The sequence below is a fragment of the Pelecanus crispus genome, chromosome 5 (assembly GCF_030463565.1).
Source record: "Pelecanus crispus isolate bPelCri1 chromosome 5, bPelCri1.pri, whole genome shotgun sequence".
Lineage (NCBI taxonomy): Eukaryota > Metazoa > Chordata > Aves > Pelecaniformes > Pelecanidae > Pelecanus > Pelecanus crispus.
The window spans coordinates 32,315,133-32,326,554 of NC_134647.1; the positions used below are offsets into that span (position 1 = coordinate 32,315,133).

The following is an 11,422-nucleotide window of genomic DNA, read 5'->3' on the forward strand; positions in this document are numbered from 1 at the left end:
CCACCCCCCCCCACCCCACCCCAGGCAAACAGCTTGGCAAAGTAGACCTTATTTAGGCAATAGTTTGATGTCACTCAGTCGACATTTTTGGCCAAAAGATTTTTGACTGAAAAATGATACACAATTCTAATCTTAATGAAGCAAAGAATGGTGTTTTGCATTTCTAGCAAAAGCCTGGGGCTCCTTGCACACAGATCTACACAAGCTGCAGGCTTGTGTTAAGTGTGAACTTACCCTTGCGATTATGTGTGTGGAGCCAGCCACGGGCTGAGCAGTCCACGCAGCTCCCCGCAGCAGGCAGCGGCAAAGCCAGGGATGGATCCCGGGGCCGTAACAGCGTCATCCTCTGCTTTGTCCTAACACTGCCTCGCTGGCCATACAGTGAACCTTTTTATTAAAAATGAACAACTGCATAGTTTCCCCAACTGCATATTTTCTAGTACTGTGAATATAAACTGCAGGTGCTGTTTACTTTCCGTAAAGCCTTTTTCTTCCAGCATCCAGAACTTACAAAATAGGTAGAGGTCAGAGGAGTGAGACATGGAGAGCAGTAACACCAGCGTAGCTTCCTCAGTCTTCCGGACGTGTCCACCTTTTCCAGAGTGTAATCAGGAAGACAAAGGATTTCAGATCTAATTCTCTGAGGCCTCCTGTCCTCAGTGCCCTAATCTGTGCGGGAGACTGTACTTTGGTCATTTGATTTTTTTATGTACCCAGTTTCAAGCTAAGGGTATAATAAAGCACATTATGCCAGTTGCGTGTGTGGTAATGCTGGATATTTTGCCTTTTACCATGGTAGTTGATTATAATGCACTTTTTAAGACTTGCTTTCTAAAAAAAGGAATATTTATACTTTTATGTGTTTGATTCACACAGTATAGTTTGCTCAAGTCCTGTTATTAAGTGCTTTGGTGGTTACGTCTAGAAAGCAAAAAACATGCTGAGTAGTGTTTTATCAGCATAAATCTACTATTTTCACTAACCATAACAGTCAGGTTCTTCTGACTTCTAACTGCCCCCATTGTAAAAATTAGCAGTACAGTTGGGTATTCCTGGAACCCCAAATAGGCATCTGTAAGGACCTAAAACAGTTTGATGGGACAAATAATTACCCCCCCATATGCCCCCCCAGAATCCAGTGTGTAATCCAAACATATCCTTCCTGAAATAATGCAGTGCCTACTCCTGATCTGAGTAACTGGAAAACAACATGATTATAGTGGCGCCGTCCGGGCCACCGTAGTTAGGGGTTTAGAGCTTGGCCTTAAGCATGGCTCTAGGTTGGGGCTTGTCAGGGCAGATCTTGCTCATGCTGCCCGCAAATACTCTTCTGATTTTCGAATTAAAAGGAGAACATGTGTAGTGTTAATTAAACAAGAAAATGTAGAGGACACAAGAAATATTTTGTCTGCAGAAAAGCAAACCGAAAAGCCTTTTGTTACTTCCTTAGTTCCTGTGGCGTTCTGCCAGCTCCTCATTAGAATTAGCAGGGTTGGGATGGGGAGACTCAGAACTGACCCAAAATCTTTGACAGATCCTCCCTCCAACCGCAGCCAAGCTCTGTCTCTATTTGGAAACTGCCAAGCAGGGCTCTACATGCTGTAGCACCCTAGAGAGACTTGCTAGGGCTGCAAGAGAAAGCACGGAAGAGGCAAGTCAGAGGCCCGCAAGGCTTATGGTCTTGTTTTGGAGAAGGTAAGCGTTAGCTGGAAGGTTTTGTGGCCCTTGATGCGTTCACAGATGTTGAAAGTCTCACTTGAGTGGGACTCCAGTTAGCATCACCATGCAGAAGGGCAGCAAGAACCTTTACGGAGCTGTTGCTTTTGCCCTTGCCGGGGGAGGCTGCCTCGCTACTGCAGGTTACATGCCAGAGAGGCTTGCGTGCCTTCTTCAAGGCTGGCAGAGTCCTGCCTGCCTGCCGGGGGATGCAGCAAGCCAGCCCCTGTGCCAGCTGTGCTGGCCGTGCCCCATCCCCAGACAATGGAGCCATCCATCACCGATGCCTTCAGGAGAGAGTCTGCAGTGGCGTTGTGCAACGCTTCCTGGCCACATCGGCCTCTCTGTCACCAGCACCCTGGTTTGTGCCAGCAGAAGCCGGAATGAATCTGGCCTGTTGGGTATTTATACTGTAGGTACGTGCCGGCTCCACCTGCGGGCTGAATGGTAGCTGTTGACAACCCTCCCGGGCTGCAGCTAGGTATTTGAGAAAGGGATATCCACTGCTGGCCACAGTTACTATGCAGTAAACCTAAGAATCTGGCTGAAACCAGCCAAAGATGGGAAATTCAGAGCTAATCCACTAATGTTCATCAGCATGAGCTCATTTATGCTACCCCATAAAATCAGCCAGTTCTTCAGGCACTTGCACAGCAATGAAAGTTGTGCCTGTGCTTTTGTGGGAAGAGTTGAGTTAGCGTTTGAGGGAGAGCAGTTACCCCAGGAAACACCGGGACACTGCTCTGCGTTGCCAGGGTTTTGTGATTTATTTTTTTAACATTATACAGACAAAATAGTGGCTATTGTGTAGGCACGTGCTGTCTATTAACAGAGATCAGGAAAGGGAAATAAACCACGCATTACTGAAGAATAAGATCATGATTGTGGTCAAGTGATGGCAGAATTTTTTTTTTCTCTTTGTCAAGCTGATTTGTAAACATTCTTCAAACAACTGTGCAGACAGCAGTGCCACGGCTTCTTGAAAGGAATGCAAAGGCAAGGAAAGATTCCTCTGCACAGATGTTTTACGGTAACCTTAGACCTGTCCAAAAGTTATCTGGTCATCTGCAGTTGTCACTGTGAGCTATGCTGCACATGTAGCCTCTTAGCAGCACAGTGTAATCAGGCTGTAATTTATATTTTATCTCCAGTGATGATAGCTCTTAAAAATGTTTTGTGGTGTATTTGCTCTTTGATGCATGCTAAGCTCCTGTTAGCATTAATGGGAGCAGTGTGTGCCGGAGAGGGGGGACACCTTCCCCCTGCCTTCAAGTCAAGATTAATTGTGTTTTGCTAATGCTTATGCTTATCACTGTGCATGCGGTGGCAAAAGCAATGTGCAACTGAAAGTTCTGGTGGTTTTTTTTTTTTTTCTTTCTTCCTGTTGTCTTTTTAGTCACTTTTTTGACCAATTTTGACAGTTTGGTGCTGGAGAAGAATTGCAGGATGGGGCCACTGTTTCAGAGACTGGGCGTTTGTTCAGTGTCTTGCCATGTTTGCAGATCACTGTCTTATTTCCTGCCCTTAAGCAAGGCGACCGCCATAAAGCAAAGGGAAGCATGTGGCGAGTGTGCTCCAAAGATGTTGAAATGAATCACTTCAACCAGCTCACATTCCAGCCTGGAAACCAAACTTGCCTTTGACTTCAGATTCCCTGTGGAACTCATTTCTCTCCTCATAGTTGCCTCTGACTCCCCTTTTGTGTGGCTCAGAGAGTGACTTGTACCTCAGAGCTGAAAGATTTAGGACTTGGGGTTTGTCTGATCCAATGTTCTGGCTCCAGTGGTGGTCAGTAGCAGATGAAGGGTGATAGGAAAGGCCTGCATATTTGGGGGATTTTTTTACTGCATGACTGCTTTGTCTTTGCAGCTGAATGGGACCCGGGGCTGCTGGGTCACAAGTTGTTGGAGCCACCAGCTCTGGCTTGCTGATTTGGTCTGGCTTGCATGAGACAGCGTACATCATATCACAAACATGTATTATAATTATCTCAAATAACGGTGTTTATTCTTGTGAAGCAATTACTAAGCTGCATTGGAAAATGCACAGGATGTGCAGCTAGCATTTGAGCTACAAAATTAAAAGAAGCTCAGACTGAAGTTAGATGAAAGTGAACATATTTATCCATGTCAGACTTCCTACCATTTTGCACGCTCATATTGATTTCTTTTGACACGGTCTTCTTTTATTGAGTACCATATATTTTTTTTAAATCCCTTACCGATAACAGTACCTGCTAAGGGCAATTGTAAAAGGAAACTAAAGTATATTAAACCTGCCTGGAGTCAAAATGTAATCTAACACCTGTAGTCTGCAATTTGTCATCACTTCATAGATACTTTTTCTTTTTTAATAACAGTTTTGGATTTTCCTGAGTTTTGACCTTAGGATACTGTATAATCCAAGAAAAGCAAGGAAACTAAACCACAGTCTTTAACACAGCTTTATGGTGTCAAGGTGTGAAATCACCACTGTGAGAATGGGCCCAAAGAAAATACTTCATTTGGAGCTGCGACTAGTGCTGTAGTGTTTATCTAAATGAATATATTTTTGCAAGGAAAAAGAAAGAGTAGTCTAACAACCTCATTTTTAAGAGGAAAGAAATGAACACAGGTGCAAATTGTAACTTCTGCTACAGTTTCTCGTACAGACATTCCTAGGAAACCTGTAAAGTGTCTTGGCACAGCAATTGTGTCTAATTAATGCTCTTACCCCTGCGAGCCCCAGACTGGGAGGCTGTCAGGGTGCAAGCCTGTTTATGGTAGCAGCTTGCTCTCTTCTCTTCTTGCACATTTCTGTATAGAAAGATAAGCTGCAAGAGACTGGGAGTAGCGAGCGTAAGGTTGGTTGTTTGAATAGATAATCTCCCGCAGATTATTCCTGTAAGATCTGCTAAGAGGGACAGACAGTGCCTCCTTCTAGGTATAAGATTTCTTTGCAAGGTGTTGGAGGTTGTCTCTTAAGTAAACTCTTAACGTCGTAGGTCGGCACTGCCTGGGAGCTCTCAGCTTTCAGAGGTGAAGTGTTGCAAATTCCAGCTACAGGTCTCAGTCAAATGCAGCTGAACACCTTGTTCAGGCCTGTCCTCTGCCCTCCCTTTGACTTTAGCTAGTCATTGGGAAGGAGCTTTTCCAACAGGCTTGCTTACATGAAGTACGTAGTGAATCCATTTTTGTATTGAGTCAAACTGGTGGTAAATCCTGCTGAATCATCTTGCGTGTTTGTAAGGGATGTAATAGATGAGACCGGTGTTAGATGGACCAAACACAGGTGCTGAACCTATGTTTTGTAATGTGTGGGCATTCTCTCTGGCTTTTATTTTGGGCTCCTTTAGCAGGCTAAAAACTTGCTCTCTTTGGCATAAAAGTCCTTGGTGTGATACAGTGTCATGGCTGGCTACGAGAGCGATGTAGATGTGAAGGAAAGCTAAAAAGTGAGACCCCTTCCCACTCTGGAGGAGAGAAGGCAAATCCATTCAACTCTGCTCCACGTGGGTTTGGGTTATGAGAATCGGTACTGGCCAGCACACGCCACTTGAGGTACCTGTCGGTGCTCGCGCTCTCTGTGCACAGAGGAAGGCAGTGTCTGTTCAACAAGGGTAGTCTGTTGCAAAGGCATGGTCTTGTCTTCCAAGAATGCAACATTTTTGGTGTTTCTCATAGTAAGGGGCATCTCATCATCTCAGCAAAACCGGTCGGAAAGGAGCTCACATGACTAATGCTGTCTGCAAAGGGAAGAGCAGAACCACACTACGAAACAAAAGAGCTCGGGGTTTTCACGTAGAAATGTAGTTCCTGTTTCTAATCTGCTGCGACGGCTGTTCAGGCAACGAAAGGTGGCATTTCATGGAGTGAGTCTTGTCAGCCGGTGCCTTGCTGCCGTTGGCGCCCGAGTGCGTGTGTGCACCCCACTCAAGCGTCCTGCTTGGCTCCCCTTAGCGACTCACCATTTTCACGTGTCTAGTTCTAGCTAGAAAGTGGGTGGAAATGGAAACAAACATCAGTGGGATAGTGAATCCAGCCAAAATTAAATACAGTGCAGACACAGACTGCAATTACATGACGTTCATCATTCAGTTTGGGTTTGCTCACCTCTCTTTTCTGTGGGAACGCGGCTGTCCCAGTCTGCCGAAGTCAGGTTTCTCCTGCGGGAGTGTCACGAGACATGGGGAGCCGGATACGTGTAAAACAGCGCGGTGATCCCTTCCCCCCAATAATTCTTGGCTTTGGATTTTAGAAAGACCACAAACCCTTAGCTTATTACAAGTAATCCTGATCACTCCCGTAATGATACACTACATTATATACTCTCCTAAACTTAATCATTCAATATCTCACTTCCTTCCCTGTAGGCATGTACTATTATATTTTACACATGGCTTCCAGCTGGTTTTCATTGTGGCCTTCAAATCATATTTCAGTACAGTGCGATTTAAGACCAGTCACTTTTATCTTTTAAAGTCAACTTCCATCATACTTGTTTTCTTGCAAGTTCTCTACCAGTGCTGGTTAATTCGTTTGAAAAAATGAGTTTGTCTGTGAGGTTAAAGTCTACCTGAATGAACCTTCATAAAGCAGCATCTTCTGTACCTGCGCTGTTCTGAAACACTGAGAAGGCAGCCATGCCTGTAGAGTTTAAAAATTAAATCTCTTGAAGGGATGGAAAAAATAAGTCCTGTGGGCATGGAAGGAAATCTATATCTTCACATTTGATTTGAAAGTAGATGGGGAGTCAGTGAGGAGGGAAGGGAGGGGAAGGGAAGTCAGCTCCAGATGGTGGTGGCTGTGGAGGAGGAGAAGGCTGCCCCACCTGTGGCCGGGGAGCGGTGGGGAAGGGCACGGAGGAAGGAGCGGGGAGTGGGAAAGGAGGGCACAGTGCACCTGTGCGGGGATGGGCACCCTTCCGAGCCCAGCGCCAGCTTTCTTGGGAAAAGGAAAGCTGAGCATGGCCATTGTTTTTATCCCTTCCCTCTGAAGCCCACCATACGCCTGGTGTTTCGTGGTAGGTCAGACCATCGTTTGGGGGTTTATCTGCACTGGAAAATGCGCTGCAGCCTGTACTTTAATCACAGAAGGTCAGTGGGGTTTCCTTCTTTGCAGTACAGCAGCAGAGCAGCACTGACCCAAAAAATGAAGTGTTACGGCAGAGTGTGCACAGCAGTGCGTGAAGCCAGTGGAAATTTTACCTGCAGATTCACAAGCATAGTAATGACCCCAAAACTGGAAAATCTGGAACTGCCAAAAAGGGCAGAGCCTCCTCTATGAGGCTGTGGCGTGCAGAGCCGGACATGAAGTATGCAAATTGCCCAAACCGACCAGTGCATTTTACAAATGTAGTTCAAAGCAAATATTTAAGAAAAAGGTAATTTCGATTTCGTGTTGTATCATGTGTCTCAACAGTTGATCTGTTTCCCATACAAGAACATGCTTTTTTGTATTAACTAGCCCATATTATCGGAAGGAAATACAAAACTGATCACAGCGTAAACCTGAATGAAATTCTGCACATTTATCCATCTCTTTGTATATGGGTAATGTTGTATCGCTGAAATCCTCTGTTAATGCCACTGGAAATCCAGAGCAAGCCCCCAGAAGTGAAATCATGAGATTTATCTGTTATAAGAGTAGCTTTAGGGTTTTGTGTTATTTAGGAAAACAGTAAGTCAAATAAAACACAACCTTTTTCTGATATTTTACACTGATAACCCCTGAGTTACGTGTTTTCTTTTCTGGAGAGGATGGAGAGGTCGCTCCAGAAAAGGAAGGGTTAAGTAAAATTATTCTTTCCCTCCCGCTCTCAGCCCTCTCTTTGGTTGATTGCTTTATAGATGCTGTAGGCATCTCTTCATCTCCTTCAAATTAAACATTTTACTGCTGCTGATCCTGTATTGTTGGATTTTTTTCATCATTATATTTGATTGGAAGTCTTGTAACATTTTTCAGGCTGGATCATTTCTCATGCTATTTGTCAACTGAAAAGGGAAAAAAAGCCCACTTCCAACTCCAACAAGACTGAACTGAGTAATTCGCACTCTTTCTGGATGTGTTTCTATCTCTGTTAGCTGCTACTTGAATTCAGCTTCTGATTAGTAATGCTGCTTGAGGCTTCTCATATGACGCTGCCTGTAAATTCCCTGGCAGTTTATTTGTGGTGTTAAATCCTTTTCTTTTTGGCTGCTCTGGGCCTTACAGTGTCAGGGGACAGGACCAGAGGGCACGACAGGGGAGATAATGTAGGCAGGGGCTATGTGACAAATTTATGGGGCTGGGTCCTTGGCTAGTGTCAGCGATCCCGCTCTGCTGCTTTCGGTGCTCCCTGCCAACGTAGGTATGGATCCGACCCTCGTCTGTAACCCCTCTATTCGGAAGCGTCAGTCCTTCTCTTTGAAAACAATCCATGGACAAAAAAGAAATCCTCAAAGAGCAGCTGAGTGATTCCGTTCATTGGAACATTATGCTCTTTTATTACAAGAGATGTAATAAAACATAAACCAGAATACCCGTCATTTCCATTTGAGTTTCTGCTTTCCCCCAGCTCCTTGGTTGGCTCCGTGTCTCTGACACCCTGAGCGTTTACGTGCTTGGGAGGAAAATGAATCTATTGGCACCGAAAAACATTTGCAGCGCTTCTGCCCACCAGCGGCTCTTGCCAGGAGTGTGGCAAGCCCTGCCTGTCACTGGCAGTGACACCTGCTTTTAGCTGACAGCGCGGAGCTGCCGTGAAGCTGCCTCCTCGTTCGGGTGCTTTCCGTCACCGTCACGAGCATCGCTCCACGGCGGCGGCGGCGGTGGCAGTGACTCGTGCCGCGGTCGGCGGGACGTGCAGTTGCGCGTCTGCCCGTGCACGCCCTTGCAGGCGCACCCGCTGCTCATCGAGGCGCTGGGGACGTGGTGCCGCGTCCTGCCTCTGTGAGTGGTGCTGAGCAGCAGGTGGAGAGGCAGCCCCTCTCGGCCGGCCGGGCACCTCCTGCCGCCCTCGGCTGCGGCAGAGGAAAGGCAATCCCGCGGCCAGGCTGCAGGCCGGGTCGTTTGCGCAGCATCTCCTCCAGGTTTGGCTCCTCAGCCCCATGTGTGCGGTGGGCAGTGGCTGGGGACTTTGATGTGCTTTTCAAAAACTGTGACTGGAGATCGCTGATTACTATGACAGCAACGTTTGATGAAGGAAATGAATAAAGGGCTCTTCGGCACAGAGCCTTTTTATTTATTTGCGTAACAGGCTGATATTCCACAGTGGACTTCCCTCTTGCAGTAATAACTCGACTAGTGTAATGTTGTACTGGGGGCTCCGTACGTGTGTAAAATTCAGTGCAAGTTCTCAACACATTGCCATTATTTATCCTTATCTTTTTCCCTTTTAGAGAGCTTTAATGTAGGGTTGATTTTCTGGATGCTAACAGTTTGCAGCAAAGACATTTTCTTCTTTGGGTGAAGAGCCAGATTTCGCTCTTATTTGTGGAAGGAAATATTTATCCATATTGATTTTCTTAGCTCTGTAGTTTTGAGTTCTAATAATTATTTCTCCGCATCTGAAGAAACCTCTGGGCAAAAACAGCCCTCAGTCCTGTAGGGGATTTTTGCTGGTAATCTCTCTTGTATAGATTTGGTTTTAAAAAAAGCATATGGAGCTCCTCCGTATTTCTAACAATTCAGAGCAGGTATTTTTTCCCCTGGAATAAGGGCTGCACAAGGCCCTTTCTTAGTCATTTTAAGTGGCTGTTAGGAAGATTAAGAGCTACATATGCTTTCTTTAAACTTGCTGAAAAGGAGATACTGCTGGTGAAAATCTGTTACAAGACTGAAAACCGTGTTTGCCCAGAGGCTTTCTCAGAATGGAGGGATATAATTATTTGAACTCAGAACTCCTCAACTAGTGAAATTAATACAGATGTAATACAGAGAAATCTGTTCAAGAGATACATTAAAGCCAGCTCTGTGAAGCAACTGAACTGACTACGATGTCACTCTTCAAAGAAGGGAAATCTTAACAAATGTCTGGACTGGTTTGGTTTTTTTTTTCTTTTTTCTTTTTTTTTTTTTTGTCATAAAGCAGCTGTGATGGATTTTAATGCCAAATCATTATTCGTGATAAAGTAGCACCTGACAATCCCACGTGTGATTAGGCCTTTGTGGTACTTGGCATCTTGTAGAGACGGTGAGAGTCTCTAGCCTGAAAAGACGAGAGGAAGCAAAGAGGGGGGAGAAGAGGAGCAAAGCGGGAGAATGACTTGTCTGATTGTCTGAGAGGGGACAACTGGCCAGTTCATCATGACCACGAGACTGTAATACCTTTTGAGTTAATTTTTATTTTGGCTATTTTTATGTTTCTTTTTATTACCTACGTCTTTTATTTATTACTTATTTTGTGGATTTATATTTGTTTTATATCGTTTGCCTTTTATATCACTTTCTCCTTTCAGTCTGTAGTTACTGGTGCAGCTGTCTTACAGGTAAGAAAGGTAGTGGAAAATGAATATTAATTAGTACTTTTCTTCGCCAAAACAAAGTAGACCCCGTGTAAAGACCTGTACAAGTGCCCTTATCTCAAGCGCCGAGGTGGTCAGCATGTACCTGAAGCCTGTGTCTGTTTGATCTTGTAGGTGCTGCACAGACAGCAGTCCCAGCCTGCGAAGGAGAATTCCCCACCTAGAGAAGAGGCTCCTCCTCCACCCGCTGAGGACAGTTGTGCCAAAAAGCCAAGGTCCCGTACCAAGATCTCCTTGGAAGCTCTAGGTATCCTTCAAAGCTTTATCCACGATGTGGGTCTCTACCCTGATCAGGAAGCCATCCACACCCTCTCTGCTCAGCTGGATCTCCCCAAACACACCATCATCAAATTCTTCCAGAACCAGCGTTACCACGTAAAGCACCATGGGAAGCTAAAAGAGCATTTGGGAACAGTGGTTGACGTGGCAGAGTACAAGGATGAGGAGCTGCTGACGGAGTCGGAGGAGAACGACAGCGAGGAGGGCTCTGAGGAAATGTACAAAGTAGAGCCTGAGGAGGAGAACCCCGACAAAAGCAAGGCGGCTCCAGCGGACATCGACCAGAGATAATGTGAGATAGGAGTGCAGAAAGCAATACATTGATCCAAGGATTTTCTGGTTTTATTTTTAATTTTTTTCTCTTTTTACTTATTGTTTGTTTATTTCCGTTGCGCATGATCCATGTGCAAACCGAATGAATTCAGCATTGCCCGATCAGACATCGCCTTGACACAGACTCGAGTGTTACACTTCCTACTTTTGACTGAAGTAATCATTGTAATCACATAGGATTATGCCTTCATTAATCTTGCACTTATGAAAGGGACATCTAGCAAGTAAATGGGAAGAAAAAGTCCTATGAAATCAATGAAGGAAAATTTACAACTTTGTGTGTATATATATATATTTACATAAAATATATATATATTAAAATTGCATGGGACGGAACTTTACAACCTGAAAGTATAGACTGTGAAATGAGTTCTTTAAAGATGAGACTTGTTTATGTATTAAAACCACTTCACAATGAGTTGCTTTGGCTTTTTGATAAACTGCCGCCTGCTCTCAGGGTGTGGTGACTATTTTTGAATTCCTATTTATTTTCTATGTTTATCCCTGATTTTTTTTTTTTTTTTTTTTTTTTATTATTATATGGCTTCCTATCTGGCAACTTGATGGGTAATTTTTGAGGTATGTATTTAAAGACGTAAATCAACACTGCCA

General features: G+C 44.7%; 1 protein-coding gene across 2 annotated transcripts in view; it reads left to right on the top strand.

Annotated features, from left to right (window-relative positions):
- SATB2 (SATB homeobox 2) overlaps nucleotides 1-10,768 on the top strand; it is a 136,697-nt gene extending 125,929 nt beyond the window's left edge. For both annotated transcript variants that reach the window (XM_075710914.1, XM_075710913.1), the window contains exon 11: nucleotides 10,313-10,768. In XM_075710914.1, coding sequence (XP_075567029.1) covers nucleotides 10,313-10,768 — 456 coding nt within the window. The remainder of the gene's footprint in view (nucleotides 1-10,312) is intronic.
- Nucleotides 10,769-11,422: the final 654 nt, after the last annotated feature.